Source organism: Micrasema longulum, unplaced genomic scaffold (genome assembly GCF_059751315.1).
Source record: "Micrasema longulum isolate JH-2025_06_02 unplaced genomic scaffold, ASM5975131v1 h1tg003551l, whole genome shotgun sequence".
Lineage (NCBI taxonomy): Eukaryota > Metazoa > Arthropoda > Insecta > Trichoptera > Brachycentridae > Micrasema > Micrasema longulum.
In genome coordinates, this window is record NW_028280596.1 from 1 (window position 1) to 24,803 (window position 24,803).

The 24,803-nt window shown below is 31.4% G+C and overlaps 1 protein-coding gene across 1 annotated transcript in view; it reads left to right on the forward strand.

The window, feature by feature from the left end:
- Nucleotides 1-6,360: 6,360 nt before the first annotated feature.
- LOC148270714 (laminin subunit alpha-like) overlaps nucleotides 6,361-24,803 on the forward strand; it is a gene marked incomplete at both ends in the record, with an annotated part of 40,582 nt that continues 22,139 nt past the window's right edge. Inside the window, 6 exons of the mRNA XM_088242271.1 lie at nucleotides 6,361-6,507; nucleotides 20,799-20,926; nucleotides 21,799-21,907; nucleotides 22,478-22,648; nucleotides 23,332-23,545; nucleotides 23,965-24,174. Of these exons, the coding sequence (XP_088098397.1) occupies nucleotides 6,361-6,507; nucleotides 20,799-20,926; nucleotides 21,799-21,907; nucleotides 22,478-22,648; nucleotides 23,332-23,545; nucleotides 23,965-24,174 (979 nt within the window). The remainder of the gene's footprint in view (nucleotides 6,508-20,798; nucleotides 20,927-21,798; nucleotides 21,908-22,477; nucleotides 22,649-23,331; nucleotides 23,546-23,964; nucleotides 24,175-24,803) is intronic.

The following is a 24,803-nucleotide window of genomic DNA, read 5'->3' on the forward strand; positions in this document are numbered from 1 at the left end:
TATATTTCTTTCTCTAAAAAGTTTTCTTATCTCTTAAATTAAAATAAATAGGCATAATATATACATATTTATATATGTATATATGTACATCAATATTTAGTTTATTTTATGACAAGGGGGTCTGTGGATTAGATACCTAGTACTTCTGTTATAAACCTTTCGGGATAATTATAATTTAAAAAATTATGTGTTGAGTGATTTTAAACAAAATTGGTCAGCGCGTTTGCCTACCATGCAAGAGGTCTCGGGTTCGATTCAAGACATGGTTGGCATGAAGATATATATTTAAAAAGGTGTTTTTTTGCACACCAGGATATTTTATAGTCCCTGGACTGGTACTTAAAGCGTCAGACTGATCATCTTACCTTTATGTAACAAAAAATATCAAGATACGCTGCGATGTAATGCAGTGCCCTATGCACCATGCGGAAAGAGAATGATGATTATGATGATGATTTCTAACAAAGTTTAATGTATTATTGATTATTATAATATTTATTGTTTTCTACACTGCTTTTACAAAAACAAAAATAATTTTGTAGTGTTAGAATTCGATTCTGCGAATATACAATGAGTAGCACTCATACACAAATATAAAATACATACATGTCTATTATTACTAGAGCTTCCCTTGTTTGATAAAGATATAATATGCTCCTCTGTACTGAATGATAGCATTTGATATTTCAAATATATATTCTATGAATTGAAGATAAAATTATTAAGGTTAAAACCTCATCCCGTTTCAATAGCCTTTGAACTCAATTGGAGATAAAAAAAATAAAGATAACATTTTTCGACAAATGTAGTTACGGAAACATAGTTACATATTTGATTCGTGGTAAAAATATGTTTAAAACAACTTTTGACATGTAACGACTCGCATTATATATATCTGGTAAAAGTATGAAAATTTATTTATTTATTTTTTATGTATAAATTAATTTATTTATTTATTGTTTATGTTTTAATTTATTTATTTATTTAATGCACACAATACATAATTTTATCATGACACAATTATATTTTTTTAATTGAAAATTCCGTATTAAGTCGGGACTTTTCTATATATAAATCAAAACATTAAAAAATAGATTAAACAATAATTAAAATAATTAAAACAATATGCAAAATAATAATTTTAAAAAATGTAAAGAATAAAAATTAATACATTTCAAGAAATGGAATGCAGAAAAAGTATTTAATAAAACATGGCAATTTTTAATTAATAATTTATAGTTATTTTATTATTCAATTCGGTAATTAATTGATAGTAAAAATAATTCAATAAAGTAATAATAGTAACACATCAATATGGTAGAATATGTAATTTAATAAACATAATAATTAATAATTTTTTGCTTCAATTGGCAATAGTTAAAATATACATATATTCACAAATTATTAAGCATCACTATTAAGCTTATTCAAGTATGATATACGTATATATGAATAATAGTGAAGACAGCATCAATATTATATATTTATTTCCCGAAGCAATCTTATGCAGTGGTCTCTACCCCTCGATAAAATCCAGTTATGGATCTTCATCTTAAATATAGAAGTTGTTTTGGAGAACTTAGTATGTTCATTCAAGACGTTGAACATTCTTGAAGCTATATATGAAAAGAATAGTGTCAACCATTATGATCATTCTCGCACCGAATGGTGCATGTGAATTTAATACAGAACTTGGATTTCACGTATAAAGAAGATTTTGATTTTTAAGGAGTATTAAAGATTAGGCATAACATATATTTTTATATATGTAAGTTATCCATTAAAATACTTGCTACTAGCATGTTTCTAAGAGATGGAAGAGTAGAAAAAGATGTTGAAAGAAGAGTGAATGCGGACAGAAAAATGAACGTCGCACTAAGCACAGTAATCGTTAATAAAGATATGTCAATCGAACCTAGACTGGCAGTGCACTATGGGGTTTTAGTCCCAAAACTCATATGTGAAAGTGAAACATAGAACTGGCAAAGGAAGATGAAAGCAGAGTGAATGCGCTCGAAATGCAGTCGTTTAGACGAAATGTGTGGGAAATCAATGTATGACCGGGTTACGATCGATGAAATCAGGCGAGAGTGCAAATCTAAGACATGTGTAATTGATAAGATTAAGAACGGGTTACTAAGTAATGTAGAACGAATGGATGACGAAAGAATTGTAAAACAATTCAGTACAGTTCATTAAAAAAATATATAGGTATATATACTTATACATAAAAAAACATCAAAATATATTTTTTTTTATATATAATTACAACATGAAACAAAAAATAAATAAATATATACAATCTACTTTTATAAAATTACATGAGTATTGTGTAGAGAAAAAAAAGTATTATGTAAATGTATTTTTTTAAATAACTTATTTAATTTTTAAAAGAATATACTTATATAAAAAACATTTTTATATGTATAAAATATATATTATGTAATATATTTTCTTCACTAACTTTAACATGTTTGTTGTTTACTATACATATGTATGTAGAATTGTTGTTTTCCCAAATAAAATAAAATAAACGGATATTTATTATGGGGGGAATTAATGGTAATGTAGGACGTGGACGACCAAGAAAGACGTGGCATGATCAGATAAATCAAAATCTTAAGTCTGGCCATGTCAAAAGCAGACACGACCAAAGGACATGTATGACAAGATGTATGAATGTGGAAGAAGCCAGGAATGTATGTCATGAATGTCAGAATAGACGTGTGTGGCGGTCTGTCTTCTATGCCTACCCCTCCGGGAAATGGCGTGAAGGTAGTATTAGTTGTAGCTACTCATCCGACGTTGTTCTGCCCAAACGTTGGCTTGCCTGCTATGAGCTGTTTCACCAAACGTATTTTTGATATTAGAATTTTCGATAAACTATATATTTATATGTAAATTTGACATTGAGTTCGACATTTCAATCTTTTCGTTTCGTCATTGGGTGATTTGCTGTTGCCCAAAGCAAAACAAAAAAAAGTGCAATATCACCAGCCATATATTGTGCATATAATTTTTCTGTACGTATGATGAATAATTAACATTCAAATAAGTGGGTACCTAGGTACTTGTTTGTGGTTGAATTCCAAAACATAAAATAAATATTTTTCAAATATAGATTTTTTTTGCAAATCTCAAAGTTCGTTATTCTCTCCAACAAGGGTTCACTTATGTAGGAATACGATTTTTAAAAATGTATTTAATGTTATTTAATATTAATTTAGAACATATTACTAAAAATTTTGTAAAAAGAAATAAATGGGTAAAAATTATAAGGAAATTAAAGAAAGAATCAGATTGAGATCTACAAAAAACTAATGTTGTTTGTAAACATTCAAAAACAAACTTTTTTGTGCAGAAAAATAACATCCTTGCATTATTTTGTGTATGCATTGTCCTCGAATGCAATCCTAGTAAATCGGCGATTAAAACATTTAGGCTCCTAACTTCTTTTTTACATATTAGATTGAAGATTTTAATATCTACAAACACGCGCAGCGCAAAGGTCTACATTTATCCGAAAACTGCACGTAAATCGGTTAAGCCGTTTAGTAGGAGTTCAGTGACATCACACGTACATAAGAATTATGTAGATAAAGATGCTAATTATGCTACTTACAATGAAATTCCATGAGATATCTCAATTAATAACAAATCGACTATTGAAGATTTAAAATTTAATACTCTTCAAAATATTTTTTTAGTATTCCTAATTTTGAATGCTTCGACAAATACATTTCTAGGTTTTGATACGATAAACGTGTACTTAGTACCTAGTACATATTTATGTTATGTGTTCAGCCAAGTTCTTATTTTTTGTTTGTATCCACAGCCTTGGGTGATAGGCGAGGGATTTTAGTTCCTTAGCTAAAAAAACGAACACATGTTCGCTAGGCAACTACATATGGCTACTAAATATTCCTAGAAAATCCTAATCGGCTACGGTTTATGTTATCCGAGAACGGAGTACATTTTGACTAATAACGAACTAATGAAGAAACATCGTAATAAAAAATGATAAAATATCAACTTGCATAGGTCAATAGGCAGCGTTGTTGTCATTGACATTTGCTGTAGCAAATACCCAAAATTATACAACATTATTTTTTGGTATGTGTATTTTTGTACATACACAAATCTGGATTTCTCCCGAGGGGGAGTAGGTATATATCTGTAGGAATATTGATAAAAAAATATATACCTACTCCCCCTCGGGAGAAATCCAGATTTGTGTATGTACAAAAATACACATACCAAAAAATAATGTTGTGTAATAAGATCTGGTCAAAATATAAGTATAAATAAATTGCAGAATCATCTGCAGGCGATTACTAGTACTTAATTTAACTCGGAAGAGTCTTAAATACATAAAATAAAGTAATGTGCTAATTAAAAATACTTAACTTCAATATCAATACATAGATGGTGCTCCAACACGCTAGTGAATGGTTTCTCATTTAATAAGATATATACAAGAATCAAAATGGTACCTGTGTCGATATTCGCTAATAAGCGGAATGGGGAATGTTGTAAAACGTAAAGTGGCCACTCAACCCAGCCAATGACAGGTCATAAGCCCTGTAAACGCTCGAATATCGATAATCCTGAATTTGAAAAAATTCTACCTCATCTCTGTAGGAATATTGATAAAAAAAAAACCCAAAATTATGTTTGGCATTTCTTTTGACTTAAAATAACATCGTCACTTTTATCAAACAAACCAACACGCCGTTTCCCCGTAGAGATAGGCAGAGAGGATAGAGCGCCACATCACTCCGTCTTTGCTTACAGACCTCGCTTCCTCTACATTCATACATCTTCTCATGCACGCACGCCGATTATTCCTACTTTTGACTTGTCCATCTTCAAGTATTTTATTATTATTATTATTATGGATAACTTATAAAGCGCCATTTTCGTTATAAAATACCTCAAGGGCGCTTTACATAGTGATTCTATTGTTAAATAAATTTAAATGAAGCTTTTAAATTTGTAATTTAATTTTAAAAAATTATTTTGCTGTCGCATGCTACGTATTTATTGAAATGATTTAGAGAACAAGGGGGTTTTAAGTTTTTTCCGAAACATCACTTCACTTTCACAGCCTCGCACCTCTGCTGGGAGAGCATTCCATGCCATAGGGCCTGCGACCGCAAATGCGCGTTCACTAAATTTAGTGCGCTGTTTGCGTAGAGGTACAATAACTTTTCCTCTCGCCGTAGACGTAGCTGATCTAAGCGTGAGACGCCTGTCAGCTAGTTTATCTGAAATGCATAGTTCCCTTAGATATTCCGGAGCAGAGTTGTGCAGTGACTTATACATAAGCCAACAGAGTTTGGATGGATTTGATCGTGCCATGTACTTTTCGGCCTTCCTCGTTTTCTGCATCCATCAACATTCGCATCGGAGATCCTTTTAGCCGTTCTTTCGTTGTGCATTCGCTCTACATGTCCAAACCAACGCAGCACCCCTTTCTTGATTCTCTCGATAATGTATATCTCAGCCTTACATACTGTAACTAGAACACAATAAAACAAACTGTAAATGAATGCCTCGACACGGGGTATACTCAGTGAGGTCTCCTCATATAAAAGAAAAAATACAAAGTTTTATGAGAAATAAAAAAATAATAAAAATATGTAAGGGTAAGATAAGCATTATCAACAAAATCAAGGAAGGAGCTGTGTGTTGGTTTGGACATGTAGAGCGAATTGACAGCGAAAGGACGACCAAAAAGATTTACGATTCGAATGTTGATGGATGCAGAAATAGAGGAAGACCAAGAAAGACATGGCATGACCAAAATCGACAAACATTTGAAGATGGCCATGTCAAAAGTTGGAATAATCGGCGCGCGTGCATAAGAAAATTTATGAATGCAGAGAAAACAAGATCTGTATGCAAAGACAAGGTGATATGACGTTTCTATCCTCTCTGCCTACTCTTACGGGGAAACGGCGTGATGGTTTTTTGTTTGCTTTGAAGAATCAAAACTTGTATTCGTCATAATATTAAACTCGGCGTTTTATTTATTATATCATGTAGCGTATATTTATATTTACTTATTAAGCCAAATATTTAATAAATTTTTCTTTCTTTTTTTAGCTATTATTTATTTTGGACGATATACATACTTTTTTTGCGAAGATCATCTTAAGGGCGCTGAACATTCAGCATAGCCTTATATATTTTATTTCTACTATCTACATTACACGAGCGTAATATGCATTACTAATTACAATGTGTACTATGCATGTTATCCAAATTTTTTTGTTTGTCAGAATTTTACCCCCTATTAATCTTTAATGCATTTTAAACCTATACGATTATTTAAAAATAATAACTTCGAAATTTTAGGTGTGCGATTTCTGCGACCTTAATAGTCCAACCAAGAGACACCCTCCAGAGTTCGCTGCTGACGGGATGGAAACTTGGTGGCAAAGTCCTCCCCTATCGAGAGGGATGAAATACAATGAAGTCAATTTAACAATCGATCTTGGACAGGTGAGCAATTATTTATCATTTTATTTTATTATTTATTTATTTCAAAACAATTAACAGTAACTAAATTAAAGTTTTTATTTATTTTTTAAATTTATTATTCACCAACATACCTTACAGATTCAAAGTATTTTTTTTGAACCCTAGTAAGAACAGCGTTCTGTTTTCATTGGCATTATTGTATTATTATTTTCTGGTATATTCGACATTATGTAATTTAAAATTACTAAATCAACATAATTGAAGCCATTAGTGATGTATGTTACAATTTGGTGTTTTGAGATAATCAAATAAAACATTATATTAGGCTTAATATTATTTATGAACTTTAGATTTAAAATACAATAAGAAAGAAAATACTCCCAATAAAATAATAGTGGAAAAAAACAGGACAATCATTTACATTTTTAATGGTATAAAAAAAAGTTTATTTCCATGCATTAATAATTGTCATAACGTAAATCACTGATATTGTCGCCCATTTTGAATTTACATTGATCACTAATGCAGGGAAGCAAACATAAAAATGCATTATTATTTAGGACTGCTAAATACATATATACGTTCCCTCTTAACGTAAAATTTTTACTAGCCCAGAATGATTTGGATACTTATTTACTTCTGACTAAATTCCTAAGGACAAATAATAAAAATATTTGAATTTGTTAAATATTATTTGCATAATTTAATTAATAAGTCTAATTGAATGTCCCTCTTTACTTTTGGCCCGAAATTTCATTTTATGTTTACGTTTACTTTATACAGTAATAATATTTTATTGTCACAACTCTTTCATACTGATTTTAACTACCTCACATTATATTATATTTTTTCGTGGGTATGGGTTTTTTTTTGTCGTTCACTGAAGCGTATATTCTTTAAATTTCTTTTTCTTGTTTCTAAGAGCCAAAATCACTCGCAAACGAGTGGAGGCGTATAAAAAAAAAAAAAAAAAAAAAAAAAAAAATACATATATTTTTCGACTGGAAATATGGATAATACGATTAAGGTACTGCATTCACAACTCAATACAGCCCAAATTTAACATAAATCATTAATGATGGGAAGGTTTCAATTATTAAAATATAAAAATTCAAACAGAAGGTTAAGAAATATGTTTTAAATAACTTATAAATTAAATATACATGTATGTAGGTAATATGTTTGTTTGTGACCTATTTCAAGATTCAAAATATATTATAAAAATAACTATAACAGTGTTAGTCACTCTCCAAGCACAATAGAATGTCTCTTTTTGGAAAGTTACAGATGTAAGATAAACTCAAAAAATAAATGTAGGTTGTAATAGAAAAAAAATCATTTTTTATGTTATGTACCTAGATTAATTAATAAAAAAGTAACGATATGATGACAAAAGGAACACTCATGCATATGTTCCGACTTACTAGAAAATCCGCTTTAAACCAGAGTCTTATTACTATTGTAACTATTACTAATACACTATCACGTTTTTTCTCGGTAGGCAAAGGCAGAGAGGATAGAACGCCAAACGTGTATATCTTACAGTCCTAGTTTCTTCCACTTTCACACCTCTTCTCATGCACGCCCTTCAATCGCATATTTTTATATAGCACTATTTGAATTTTTTATTGTTCTGATCATGTCAAGTCTTCCGTGGCTGTTCTACGATCTATTCACTCTTGCAGTGTATATTTTTAAAATCATTTTTGCATTATCCGTTCGTTTCATACGACCGAACTAACTGATTGGGTTTTCTTTATACTCTATATTTCACTAGTCCATGAATTAAATTACTTTTGGATTTTATCATTTATAACCATGTGATACACAAATTTCGCCGCCTGAGGAGGGACGAAAGCAAAGTTTTTGTAATCAAAATGCGACCTCTTGACATCAATATTTTAAAAATAAAAATACAAATATTTTCTTCGCATAACCATAATAACAAAAAGTAATAATTGGAAGTAAATGGAAGATAAGCTTTTTGAAAGCGCGATTGTTTTCGAAAAATTCAAAAATATATTTCCAGTGCTTTCCGATAATCTCATTTAGTAATTAACTTCTTGTCATTAAACAATCAACACGACAAAAACACTGGATTTATTACCTCCATAATATATCAATATTTATTATGTAATTTAGTTATCAGTGTAAAAATAAAAAAGGATAGAATTCATTAGTTTAGTATACCCTGATAAAGAAGCTTATGTAACTTTGAAATCGGTCGGTAGAAAAAAAAAGTAGTTAAAATACACAGTGGTTTTATATTTATTTTATTATAATTTAGTAACATTAGTTTTATGTAGTTAATTAAGATAATATTAAAATGAAATCATGAAAAAAACATAAAAAAGGTCAAATGAATAAAGTTTTACGGTAGTATTTGCAATTAATTGTTAAAGTCTATCATCGTTCATATCATGATTAAGGCAGAAGAAAACTTGTCGAACTCCTGCGCTGCCTAAACCCTAGGTTCGGAGACCGCGCTTTTGCCGTTGCCGGCCCCTCTGCCTGGAACCAATTGCTTTCACACTTGCGAATCATCGACAATCCCAGTCAGTTCAGCGCTTCTATTACAATAGGAAGTTTACAGAGTTATCTTCGACTGTCTATAGAGAAAACTCGATATTTGAGTACGAAAATGAGTATACATATTTGCATGAGCATTTAAAGTATCTTCATCGGTAACCTATAATTGAACAATGAACATTTTTATAAGAAAAAATGTGTGCATATTCTGCTTTTATACAGAAAATTTCATTTTACTTTGTAGATAAAATTGAAGATAAATGTTAACTTCCCGTTGTAATCGGAGCCCAGATCTCAACTGAAATCTCACTTTTTTCGTTTATCATACCTTCAATTTTAAATCAGTAAATATAATATGTAATTTTAGCTTAGTTAGAATGTATGCCGATGTATAAAATCGCAAAGCGTCCTTGAAGTGATTTTCAATAAAAATGGCGCTATATAAATCAGCAAAATATTATTATCGTTTGGCGGATTACAGAAAGTTGCGTCCCCTCTATATATAGCGTCATTATTGTAATATTTGTCTTTTAGATCTGGCTTCTCAATTTCAACTCTCGGTGACTGCGGAGTAAAGTAATATCGAATGCATTTCAGTATTCGGAATTCAGTTGTTCTATTTTAGTGCATTCACTAAACCTCGTTTTAGACTCCAAATTACGAGGGTGGCTAGATTCTCGACTGCAACACAAGTTCTAGTGCCGTAGAGTCAAAGAACTTTGACATTAAATAAAGATTATGTCTTCAACTCAATTCAATTCATTTTTCAATTAATTTATTTTTAATATTACATATACATTACAAACATATATTCAATACGTACATATTATAAAAAAGAAAAAAAATACACGAAAGATACTCATGCGAAAGTAGTAGGAGAATCCTGCTCCGGAAAACCCCTTCGGATACATTGAACAGATATTTATTTTATTTTATTTTTATTTTTCACTACAACAGGCCAGGAGGCCCAATTACAGTGGTGAATTACATCACATAACACCCAGGCTTGAGAAAAATCCCATTTTAATTTTTGTGTTCTCACCGGGAATCGAACCCGGAACCTTCCGTGCGTGAGTCAAGCGTCTTGACCACTACACTACGGAGGCCGCCGTATCCAGAGCGATGTTGTTCAGCATAGCGGTAGCCCTTCTAACAGGCATAACCATAGGCAGGTTAGTCCTGAATATCGGAATATGAAACAATCTATGCTGACGCTGTCTTAGGTAATTATCAGGAACATACAAACCAATGCTCATCATAATCTCAGAATTATCGATCTTACCGCGCAACAATCAATAAAAATGTGTAGTCAAATACACATTCCTTCTAGTCTCCAAACTGTTGTAGCCAAGCATACCCTGGATAAACTCGGTTGGGTAGAGCCAAGGATACCCGCACTCTCTCATGTAGAGATATCTCAGAAACTTCTTCTGGATTTTCTCTATCATAAGAGAGTACTTCAGTTCATGTGGCCCCTAAATCAACGAGCCACCTCGAGTCTACTTCTCACAGAGGAGTTGTAAAGAGTTCTCAGTACGCGAGTATTTTAAAAAACCCTGGCAGTAAGCAGAACAAATCAGAACATCTTCAATGCATTATCACTGATTGTTCATGAAATGTCAGGGTGCTCACAAATCTAACGCCCAGATCCTTAACATTCGTCGTTCGTTTCAGATTCTGGTCATTCATTTCGTAGCGAAAAAAAAGAGATTTTTGGGCCCTAGTGAAGGACGTATACATACGTCATAACATTTGGTTTTTCCTTTTTAACATAAAGACTAAGAAATTAATGTAATTATAATTGTAGACGAAGAACTAAAACATAAGAAAAATTGTAGTAAACATGGACGCAATTCGAGAATATCAGAACAATATCATATGCAACATTTTAAAACGAGACAAGGACAGTCGAGAATAATAAACCAAGGACAGAAATTATACAATAAACTACCAGACAAAACTAAAAACAAAAGACAAACTTTATCGTATTTTAAAATATTATGAAAAATAAAATGTGAATATTGTTATTGAATAAACCAAAAAAAAATAAAAATTAACATAATTGGAAATGGGGAACTGTATCCCAACCGCCTATACGCTCTGTAGCTGCAAGACACATCGGGATATTAATTGTACAGAACGGGGCCTGAAAAGCAAAACTGAATTGATTTAACATATTACAACAGAGATGAAGAACATTTTAGAGAAGGCAATATGGAAGTCTAGGCATCTAAAGGGTTTATGACCTGTCATTGGCTGGTTTAAGTGGCCACTTACACACTGTGTAACATTCACCATTCTGCCCATATTTAAATATCTTTATTCCTTCAATTCTTTTATCTGTTGATGTTTGTGAAGCTAAAGAGTGCAATAATTCAATTAGATAAATCTCACCCGCATAAATAAAGGTTTCAGCTCTTTAAGAGACAGCCATAGAAAAGTGAAACTGAGATAATAGCTCCTTTGTGAAAAGAGTGAATAATCAAATTCACCCAACAGTTGGGATGTTTTTAACTTTGACAAATGATAAACATAAAAAAAATATATTAAAAACTAAAATTTACTTATGTATCTGAACAGTTTTATTGATTTTTTTAAGTACATTAAGATTTTTCTATGGCGGTAGGTGTTTTCTGCAAATTGATCAATGCCGTTTTTGTGATCAAAACTGTTTTTTTAGAAGGTGAATCTTACAGTTTTTTGTGTGAAAGCAGCCTGACTGTTTTTAGCAAAACATAGAATTGACCTTACTGCATCCGATAACAGCAATATGTATTTTTTTTTCTAAATTGAGGACTGGCTACTTTCTGCATAGATACGTTCATTTTAAAATGAATAGGCGGTAAGGCGAGCTTTCAAAAAGAATAAATTTAAATGAATTATTTGAATTTCTATAATTGACTCGCTTTATCTATGGTTAGTTTGGGTTTGCTTTTCGTTTCGGTTTTGTTGTTGAGTTTTGGATATGTGAATAGAATAAAAATACCACGTCACCATAGACTATGGTTGCCATCCGTCCCGATATATCGGGACTGTCACCGTTATTGAGCCCCGACGTCCCGATGAAAACTATAATGTCCCGATTTAGAATTACGCTCTTTATAATGCTGTTAATCAACATAAATCTTCTACGGACGTACTAACTATGAATGTGTAAATATGGATGCAAATGTTTCCAGCAATTGATGTATTTAAAGAAATTCATTGAAGCTCATCTTGCCTCGATAGAGTGGATGTTAAAGGGCTCTGTGAAATATTTTTTTTTATCAATTTTTGAAATTTAGCGAGTAATTAATTTCCATTCCTACTCATAAAACCACATTGAAAAAAGGAATATAATTGATGTTAGCCCAGTTAAAAGCCACGACAAAAAATGTCGTCTGCTGCCAGGGACTGTAGAATCAATATTGCAGTATTACGTCAATATTAAGTCAGAAAAAAAACATGAATATAAATATAAATTGAAGCACCACATAAAATGTAAGAAAAACCTATCTATTATATTTCTACCATTATGAAATTGCCCTTTTTGTTGCTGCATATCCCCATTCCAGAACGTCCCGACGAGACCCTATCGAAATATGGCAACCCTGCCATAGACTAACGGATCATTCTTTCATTGCGATACTTGGAAGACCAAACTACTTTCAATCCCGATAAAATGTACTATTCCTTCGGGAAAATTCTTATTGATAAATGACTCATTAATTACCCAAATAATTCCTCCACAGTACTTGAAATCTTCTGTCTCCGTACCTTTTCCGTTTTTAAAATTATTTATCCCATTTCTATACCGTACGTCCAAAGACGGCAGATAAAACTGGGTGCTTTCATGGGTTTTCGGAGCGTGAGCTCCCAAGAAACAATTTATAAAAAAATCAAAAAGATGTAGACACGCCGTTGGCGAAAAGGTCCATAACTTTTTGCCAGAATCGTGGAAAAGCGGGAGTGTTTTCAAGTTGCGGAAGGTGTTGACCTCGCTCTTTCGTGACATTGGTCGTAAGGAGTCAGAAAGGTTAATGCATGCCGTGGATCGAAGATGCTTACTGGATGTTAAAAATAAAATATTAAAAAAATAATAATTGAAAAAAATATATATTCAAATGGCAATCATGGAGTTTCGCATTATATTAAATAAATTTTCTATGTTTTACGAATTTACGTATTACATGTGTGTGTATGTATGTATGTATATGTGTGTATATGTATATGTGTATGTATGTATATATGAGGGTAGTCAGATGGCAGAAGGGACCATCTGTAATTTTCATAAATGTTTAGGAGAGCTTAAATACGACTCAATTTTAATATTTCAATCCCCATTTAGTGTTGCTTTTCAATAATGAATTGCCATTCTAAATTATGCTGTTTTTTATATTTTTATTTTTTGTGTGTTTACTGAAATATTGATTAAAACTTTTGAAAACTAAAAAACAGAAAAAAATACAGATGGTCCCTTCTCCCATCTGACTACCGATGTATATGTGTGTATGTGTATGTGTGTATGTGTGTATGTGTGTATGTATATGTATCAAAATCGGTATACGAGTAAGTTTATATTTTATTAGTCTGTGCTTTCTATTAACTTGTAAACCATTATCATGTATTAAAATGTAATTGCCTAGCTTGGAACGGTGTATGTACCCATCTTAGCTGGGCAAAGTTCACATAAAATTGTATCTACGATAAAATGTATAAATAAATAAAAAATCTAAAGCGTGTAAAAAAATCACTGCTCTAGTGCCATAATCCAGGGAGAAAATAGAGGAATACGTTTCTATGAAGAAAAGTCAGACCGCGTTTCCTCTACTCGTTACAATAGTACGCTGATAACAAATTAAAAATCAATCTGAAAAAGCACATGCTGACTTCACTAACTAGACCATGGTTGGTATTCCAAACTCTCTCGCGGCCGTATTATCTCGCGTATTACATATAAAATACACGGGAAAAATTGTTTTCTCGTGCCGCAAGAGCAGTTCAGAATAGCACCCCAGACATGAGCGAAGTCACGGGTAAAAGCTAGTATCTAAAACAAATATGATGCCTCATTAGCCTATTAGGTACAATAAAATGACGAAATTGAGTTATTTCCTAAAAGCCGAAATAAAATTTTAAAACCTGGTTCGTTCTTGATGGAATTGCGTTAGTTGCCACTTTACAAACTGTGTAACATTCTCTATTCTGTCTATGTTTAAACGTCCACATTTCTCCAACTCATTTCCTTCCCATCAATGCGTTCGCCTACCACGGAAGAGGTCTCGGATTTGATTCCCTGCATGATTGTCATGAAATATTTATTAAAAGGGTGTTTTTACACTAGAATATTTCATAGGCCCTGGACTAGCACCTAAAGCGTAAGATTAATAATCTTTCCTTCGTGTAACAGAAATGATCAAGACACTACGATTGGTATTAGAACTGTTGAATGTATAAAAAGTCATGTTCAAGCTAACACTTTTTGTTTTAATTGAGATTTATTTAAAATTTTAATAGTTTTGAAGTGGCTGCTTTTAATAACAAAAGAATGTGAATAAGAACTATTTTATTTAAGTAAGGAACGCGGAGCAAAGTTTTAGCGTCACTTATTGGTTGAATTAGATCATAATATGTCGTCAGAGATGATATGTCAGTATGGCATACCGAGGTTGCTTTCATTTCATGTTTCATTTCCATACATAAGTGTTGGGACTAAAACTGAAGATAACGTTTGCCTACCGATGAAGATAACGTTTGCAATTGCCCCCCAGTTATATCTGCCGTCTTCAGACGTACGGTATACAAATATGATGAATACTAATATGAATATTATGGTATACGAAATATATGAAAAATAGCGCCCTTCGAAGAATCCCGATTACCTATAATGACAGTTTTAGTGACATCGACATATTACACTGTAAATACCATATTTTCATCAGATCTGTTAAACATTTAAAATTTATCACCTGCTCAACTTTTAACTTTTAATTTGGACTTTTATTTTATTTTAACATTTTAATTATAATTTTTAATTTAAACTTTTAATTTTAATTTACACTTTTAATTTTAATTTTAACAATGCTTGAGTATGTCCAAATGCTTGCAGACTGGCTGGATTTCCTCCCTAGAGAGTTATTCATTTTTTAATTTATTTTAAAAAAGAGTTATAAGCCTAGACTTCCATATTCCTTTCTCAAAAATGTTTTCCCTCTCTGTTGAAATAAATTTAAATTTAAATTTTAACTTTTAATTTTAACTTTTTATTTTAATTTTAACTTTTAATTTTATCTTTTAATTTCAACTCTTAATTTATACTTATTCATATGTACATCTACTACCTGCATCTAATTAATTATCGTTGATTGTGAATTTTTACTAAGAAATATAAATGTTCATGGGAACAGAGAGAGAGGGGAGGAAAGTAGAGTTGAAGCTGACAAATCTTCTCCCTTTTATGTACTTTTTATTTAATATAATATTTTTTGAATTTAATTATTTTTTCCTCTTTCCTCCTGCATTCAAAATAAATTTATGTAAAATCTGTAATTGGTCTTACTTTTTTTAATTGTTATTTTGTACCTTGTATTTATATAAAGACTGTATGATTTCCTTAATAAATATTTTTTTTAGAAAAATGTAAATGATACCGACACAGAAAGTTTTAAACTGATACTCTAAAAAAACAAAAACTGTTTAGTTCCGGGTTGCGGAAATCGGGAATACGAGATCTCGATTTTATTGATTTTAGTCAGGCATAATCAGTCCGACGTGCAGTTGTCTTTTTCACACAGTTTGTCTTTTTTATAAAACTGTTTAAAAAACGAAAAAAGACTCAAGCGGTTTGGTCAATTCAACTTAATCAAGTATTTTGAAAAATGCTTACGGTCGCAATAATCTTCTTAATAAAAATCATAATGTTTGATTTCATGTGTTCATATTTATTTTACGTTTAATCATCAGTGTGGCCAGATATGAAGCAAAGTGTAAACGCATGCAAAAAATTAAAATCTGTAAATTAATCACTCTCTAGCGGGTGGAGAAGATTCAGAATACCACCCTTATAATTGTCAAAAAGTCTCTTTTCTAAGAATTCTTTGTCTCGATGACATTTTAAGACACAAATATTTATTTTGAAATGCTAGATTTACACAAAAGTGATGTTAATGTTTTCATGGCATTTGAATGAAGTTTTACGATTTCCTGTAAAACTGCCAGCCATTAAACACCATAACTTGTATGGATGTAATTTCATATGAAACCACGAACCTTTATAATGCATTATAAACGTTTTAGGTGGGTTGGTGGGTAAAGGGTATATGTATTACGTATAATATTTTTATTTATTTGAGTATTATTTTCACTGATCTATTTTTAGAGGGATTATAATTTTTAGAGGGATTATAATTTTTAAATTTACGTTCAATAATGAAGTGTCTAATTCTAGTTTATATTTTATTTCAAAAAACTTTTTTTTTAATATGCATATGTATTATTTTTTAATATTCTTATTTTCGATAAAATTACGGTTCAAATACCTTTTTTTTATTTTAAACTTATTTGAAATTGAAGTTAGAAATAATTTAATTCTAAAATTAATGTTCATAATATGCAAGCTAAAAATAACAAGCGTCTTGCAGCTACAAAGCGCATGGACGAATGGAATTCTAGGTTGTTAAAGGTGATTTTTAAAAAATCGTTATGCCAAGTTGTAAGTTTGACGTGATGTAATACCACAAAAACCAAGCAGTAAAAAAAAGCTAAACATGAGGACCAGTTTTTAATTAATAATAAATAGTATAGTTGACGTTATGACGGCAACGATGACCGGAAGCGATGAAGACATCAATAAAATGAATACTATCAGTAGACAGTCAGCTGTCGCCGACTGTTACATTTTCAGGGTTTCCAGATTTTAAAAGGACTTTCAAATCTTTTGGCTAATAAGAGAATTTCACATACTACGAATACCGATAAAAATATATGAAATGGAATTAGAATAATTAATTGTATTTTCAAAATCAATAAAGAATCCCAACCGTCCATGCGCTCTGTAGGTGCAAGACGGGCTGAGATATTTTTTTCACAAAAATCGTACTATATAAATTATCCAACTATATATATATGGATATTGTGGAGAAATGTTTTCATATATAAATGTAAAAATAGTTTAATAAAAATACGTTGCTCGAAAAACGCGACGTGTTTGGCCTTGGGTGTTGTGACATCAAGATTCATGATAATGTTCTAAACTAATTTCAATGGTCAGGAACAAATAAACATGTAATTTAAAATTACAAATATGCTACTAATAATTAGTTGACCTCGTAGTGTAGTGGTCAACTCGTTTGTCTACCATGCAAGAGGTCTTGGGTTCGATTTCCGAAATAGTTGATATGGAATATTTATTTAAAACGGTGTTTTCACGCTAGAATATTTTATAGTACCTACACTGGTACCTGAAGCGTAAGACTGTTCATTTTACCTTCATGTAGCAAAAAATAATCAAGATACGCTGCGATTGGTGTACCAATGCAGTGCCCTATGCACCCTTAGACGAGAGAAGGGAATGATGATGAAAAATTAGCATTTTTTTTTTTTTACTTGACAGTATTTCATAGACCTATATTACTTTAAAAATGTTTTGAAAAAGTAATATTTCCCTATTGTGTTTCATTTCTATCTCTGTAGCGTTACGGAGTTAAATTATGGAGATGGCAATTCGGCCCCTAATCGGCAATAAAAATAAAACTAGAAGATACTGGAAAAAATTATACTCGTACAAAAAGTGGGTCTTTTGATTTTTTGTGTAATGCGACAAAACCAGACGGGCTTTTGAAATAAAGAATAATATAATAGATTAATTATGGAATCAATTTTAGTCTGTTATTTTAACCATCTTTAACATTGATGTAAAATATTGATATACCATGACGAATTCTTGACCAGTAGAAATTACGACATTGTTAATGTAATGTAACATTGTGCTAAATATTATTTATTCATTTCCTTAAAATGCAGAAATTGTGACATCATTTCTGACAAACAAAAATAAAATTCAAATACGATGATTGCTTAGGAAAGTAATGCATGTAGTGTAAATTTGTAATTTCCAGAATACTATTTTCTAGGGTATTTAAGGGTCCTCTATCATTTGCAAAGTACCTACAAATTTATTAGCACGAAAGTACAAAGTACCCACAGATATAATATGGCAGCAGATAAAATGATTTATCATCAGCCAACGACATGTGATAAAAATTGTAAATGCCTAGATTTACACATCCCAATAATTCTTTAATCTCGATTGAGATATCTTTCAAAAGTTATTTCCTTAGTCTCCGTTGAGATATTGGCGTTGCCCTCTTTAGATGAAACCCCCAACAAATATTTCGACATATTTATATCTACTTTATTGCATAATGTGACCGAGATACCGATCATTATTCTAAAAGTGTAGGTGTCCACACTTTATGGACTTTTATGAACTAAGTACCTAGTGCAAATTATAGAATAAAGAGTCACAATATTATAATATGTAGCTCAAGATAACAGAGTTATCTAGAGCGGAGGCAACTTTACTGCTTATCTACTCAATTCCTTCAATATTATTTTATCGTGAAAGGATGTCGGAGGCGTTATCCAGAACAGAGCAACATTAATGGTCCATCTATTGGGTTATTCTTTCATTCATAGGTCTCAGTATTTCGCATTATTACACGAATAAAGCAAAAGATTTAATTTTTTAATGATTTCTTTCAGTATCTTCAAGTATTATGCTTCATGTGGTCATACAGGCCCTTTTGCTTTCGCAGTAATTTTACCTCCTTAAGTTTAAACTGTAAGAACGGATAGTAAAATAAACTTTCAAATCAAAAAAGTTTTTAATTGAATATTAAGAAAGACGTTTTTCTTAAATGTAATTTCCTGCTTTTATACTCGCAGCACTCCTAAAAATGATTTTCACGAAAATGGCGCTATATAAATCAACATCATCATCATACCCCCTGTCCGCAGGGCGCTACATTGGAACATCAAATATAGTGTAACTCGATCAACTGTTAGGTACTTGAAGGTAAATCGATCAGACTTAAACTTCAGGTGCCAAGTTCGGGGACAATGAAATATTGCAGCCCAAAATTACTTATCTGAATAATTTAAAATAAGTTAATTACAGTCAATAATATTATTTTTAAAATTAATAAACTAACTAAATGTTTAAGTAACAGTCCTCTACTAAAAAAAATCATTGAAAATATCATTCAATTTACTACTACATACCTACCCCTTTTGAATAATATCTTATAAAGCTTTCATATTGGCATACAATTTTTTTTTTCTAAAAATAATACAGATTTTTTGAGAAAAAATCCATTAACATCTTGACCATTGACATAATAGCAAAAGAAGACAACAAAGCATGTGATACAACGCAGTAAAAAGGGGGGCCTACACTTAGAGGAGTAGATTTTTTATGTGAAAATAAAAAATCCGAGTAAGCAACAATTAGTCTTCTTGGAGTCCCCAGCGTTTGTCGAAAATGTAAGAGTGCCGGTCGGTCCCATAATGAGATCAACTCCCATTTTCCACCGTTTTTCTCCAATCCCGAGAATTCATCGATTAGGTATAACAAGTTTGAAAGTATGAAATATAGTTTATGTATATGAAAAAAAAAAACTGTTTTCCATATGTATCTATGTAAATCCGTTTTTCTAGGCATCGTGTGCTATTCAAGTAGCTGTTGAGCACACCGATGTGAGTTGCAATATTTCAGGCGAATTATTTTAAGCGGACAAAGGCAAGCTCTCTTGGCTCTCACTAAAGCATATAGAACATGCTCGACGAATGCACTCCCAGTTCTAACGAACTTGTTCCGTTTGGATCTGGAGGTCCAGCGACGATCTACAAATTTCCAGTTAAAAAGAAAGCGCTCCCCTGTTATGTGGCGTCCGTCTACTCCCAACTGAAGGAATGTCTCAATCGGATATTTAAAAAATGTCTTTAAATTCTCTTCTTGATGCTTGGCAATTGCGATGGGAATCTTCCCCTTCAGGGAGGGTTACCTTTATTTGTTTCCCTTTAATCCGCCAGGGCTTAAAATCTTCTTGGGTTATCGCCGATCACTGGACTACGCAGTTTTTATCTGATCATGGTAAATTTAATGACAAATTATTTGTTTTCAATATTGTTGATTTCTCTTCATGCTGCTGCAGATATCCTAATCAATCTTCTGAACACATACAGTCGTCTTATTCCTTTCCCCTCTCTATGATTACCGAATGGAACTTCTCGCTACTATCCGGGGCCCTGTTATAGATCCTGTCGAATATACATATCTGGTGGCTTTCAAAAAGATTTACGAGGCTTTTAAAAAGTTTTGTTATCATTTCGGCAAATTGATCATGTCCAATCAATTTATCCCAGCCAGTGGAGAATTCACTTCCCTCTTTTCTCAATCCAATGAACTGCATATTATGTAGGTACTTCTGGATTACCTTCTTTCAGCACAACGATGCTAAGGCTATCAGATTACAGAGAGCTCCTTCGGGCAGCTTTTCTCGTTCGGCAACGAGTAACTTTTCCGTGTATTTGGGCACCGCCAAGGAAACTTATGTCCTCAGATGCGGTGTGCGGTATGTGGTGGGCAATCTATCTATGTACGATATATGTTTTTTATTCATTTTATTTGTTACTCTATGTTGTTGTGAAGCTATTTTTTAAAGTATATTTATGTATATTCAAAAAGGTATGATTGAATGATTATTTATTGTCAATAAATAAATAGAAATTTTAATTGTTAACAGGAATTTCATGTGGCGTATGTATTTGTGCAAATGGGAAATTCCCCTCGTCCTGGACTATGGGCCTTAGAAAAATCTTCCGACTATGGAAAAACCTACAAACCTTGGCAATACTTTTCGGATTCATTGGCGTAAGTACTTTATTTATTTCACTGTTTTTGCAACACACGAATTAATGTTTTTTTTATGTTCCGACTCCCGAATATCTAGGAAGTTCCTGTGTTTAGGCAGGACATTTTTTTACGTGTGGTTTATCATAAGATGATGCTCAATTAATTCAAATCAATATAAAAAAAATTGAAACAGAAATATCAATATAAATTACTTTTTTTTTTAAAATATGAATAAAACTGACAATATGATGACCAACAAATAATTCACTTTCTTTAATGTATTATATTTTTACAAATACCAAGAAGTGTACAGCATTTACTATTCTGCATATCTTATTTCTTTTATTATTGTTATTATTAACTTGTTCTTTAAATAGGGTTCACCGAATCTCTTATAATCGTCAAAAAATTATAACTATAAAATACAAATCAATAGTTAGTAAATTAAAACTATCAAACAAATAACCGGGTTGTGGTCCCGTGGTAGTATTGTGGACTCGCGGGCCAAAGGTCCGAGGTTCAAATCCCACTCTACCGCAACTCGATTTTCATTTTTCCAGCAGAAGTTATTTGCGACTTTTAGGAAATAGTCTGAAAATTTAAATATTTGAGTAAATAATAAAAACTCGAGTATTTCTCCTTTTCTTAAAGAAAATAATATTTTTAATCAAGGACACAATTTAAATCAACAAACTAAAATGAATAAATTAAAATAAAAAAACACAAATCTAATGCCAAGCTGTCTTGTCCTGCAAATTAATGATCTTCGACTCTATAGTAGCTCTTTCCAAACAGCCTGTGCTTGACAAAATCTTTAAAAAAAATGTTGTTGTTTTGTTTTAAGTGTACCAATGAAGAAAGCAACGAATTTAATAGGATATTTTTTTCAGAGATTGCGAAACACATTTTGGAAAGGAAAGTTTACTGCCAATAACAAATGATGATTCTGTAATATGCAATACTGAGTACTCAAAAATTGTGCCTTTGGAGGGTGGAGAGGTAAATGATGTCACCCATTTTTTAACTGTAATTTAAAGAATTTTTAAGCAATATACCGATTTTTAACCAGCGAGGTTATCGAAGAACCCGAAACTCAATTATTTTTGAGAGAAAAAAAATGTTCGTAATGAAAATGAAATATTATTTTGGATTTATTTGTAAATACTTAATACCTACCTTATTAAAGATTTCCAATTTTTATTTTCATTCAAACTTTAACGTGAAAATGAAAACCACTAATATATTCAAAATTATGAATTATCTTCATGACATGTTATCAGGGAATTTTCGGTCTAAAAATGTTTCATGGAAATTTTTAAGTTAAAAAAAAACATAAAACTATGAAAACGTCAATTAAATTGGGTTAAGTGGCTTCATTGTAAAAAAAAACAATGCTGGTCGTCTTGCCTTTATGTTATTGCGTATATCATTGCAATTTTCTATGCACCATTAAATGCGAATGAGGCATCTGAGAAAAGAAAATAATATTATCATGCAAATACCCTGTAATGAATAAACGTGAAGAAGATTTGTAAATTGTTTACTAAATTTCTGATTTCATTTTTATAGATACCCATTTCACTTCTGAACAATCGACCATCGGCAAATAAATATTTCAACTCTCCGCTTCTACAAGAGTGGACCAGAGCCACAAATGTCAGATTGCGATTGTTAAGGACTAAGACACTCCTCGGTCATTTGATGTCTGTTGCGCGACAAGATCCGACAGTTACCAGAAGAGTAAATATTACACTTTGATAATAATAATAAAGCTACCACATCCACTGTGTTTCAAAAAAAGGAATGATCTAATTGTATACCACAACATTTAATTTTCATAATATATAACTAATAGCCCCTTTATATGTAATATGGCAATATAAGTTATTGAATGTTTATTTTTTTATCTGAATATCATAGATATTAGACCATTTCGGACAAGTCGGTAGTCTCAAACTGTTCAAACTCAAAGTCAACAATCTTTTGTCTATGATTTCAACTAAACTTCAAATTTGACAGTTGACAGGTATTTTGTATTTTTAATTTTCCTGTTTTTTTAAATTTTATAAAGCAATCAAAACAGAATGAATTAATTTAAATAGTCATTTTTCTTTGATGCATTTTTTTACTTGCATATCTTGTTATTTATTCTTCCTGCTGTTATTCATATATTACAAGCTTTAAATAAAAAAAACCTTTGTACACAAATATTTAATCAAATACCTACTCAAAACATGTTTTGCCAAGAATTAGCCACTTTAAAAAGTACCACTGAGTACAAGATGTTATAAAGTTATTTTTTATGAAGTTGATTCATCGGAATATCTAATTTCTTGATCAAAAACCCATTATTCATTTTTAGTCTTTCTTGGGATCTTTTGTCACATAGAACGCATGATTTTAATTTTCGCCTTGTATTTCAGTATTTCTATTCCATAAAAGACGTCAGCATAGGAGGTCGTTGTATGTGCAATGGACATGCTGAATCCTGCGATATCCCAGACCTTAAAAATCCAAACAAACTTCTGTGTAGATGCCAGCATCATACTTGTGGACCTCAGTGTGCCTATTGCTGTCCTGGTTTCGAACAGAAGGCGTGGAGACAATCTCAGCGGTCACAGCTATTTGTTTGTGAACGTGAGCACACATACTTATTTACTTTTTTTTAAACTTCTTTATGGGTAGCATACCGAAGATATATTTCAGGGTAAAAACGAAGCGTTACTGGTAATTAATATGGATTATAGAGAAACGATTATAAAATGGTGTGGCAATGGAAAGATTTGGCCAAGTGAGCCAAAAAAACAAGTGAAATTCAAATGTTTTAGAATACTCTAGAATTGTGCCTGTTGATTTAACAAAATACGTTTATGTAACCAATGCCTTTGGAGATTTTACATAATATGTGACAATTTATATAACATGCGGTAATGGTAACCTACCCAACCAGTTTTCATCTCCAAGCACATTTTTAAATGCTCCTTTTGAACAACTAATTCGCTCATTTCAATATATATTTACTTGTACTATTACTACAAATTTACTTCTATTTTTAGCTTGCAATTGCTTCGATCATTCCAATGAATGTAAATATGATGCCGATATTGATGACAAAAGGTTGTCTCTGGACATTCATGGAATGTACAAAGGTGGAGGCGTTTGCCAAAACTGTCAACATAATACAGAAGGAATTAACTGTAATAAGTGCAAATCTAAATTCTACAGGCCGCGAGGGAAACATTGGAACCAAACTGATGTCTGTGAACGTAAGTACCTAACTGTTTTAAATATGCTGAATGTCATTTAATTTTTAAAAATATATTATTTTAGTATTTTACTTCTGTAAACTATGTTTTTTTGAATTTAACAAGGGATCAACATTGGCATAATCGTTGCGCTGGCAATATCTGTACAGTGATTTTTCCTGTTTTAAGCTATTTTCAATTTCTCATTAAGATTACACAATTTTGTTCCAACAAAATGTACTTAAATATTTTTTCTAAATAAAATAACATATTTTTCTTTTTTATTATCATTCAAGAAGCATGTTTAAAAAAATACATGTTCAAAATGTTCATTGTTTAAATTATCTCCTATAATTTAAAAAACAAATATACTTAACAGATATTGCGGGTGCAATGATGATATGTTATTTTTATTGGAGTTACTAGCAATGTAAGATATTAATGAAGGTTTCCTTTTCCAGCCAATCAGAATCATTCCATTTCAAAGTACAACGATATCTCAAGTGTTTGAAATAATTACAAAATACTGGAATTTAAAACATTTCTCTCATTAACAATTATTGTTATGAAAAATGAAAGACAGTGTTTTTTTTTCTCAATGATTTCACTAGTTTTTGTTTGAAATTGCCTGATGATTTGCAATAATAGAG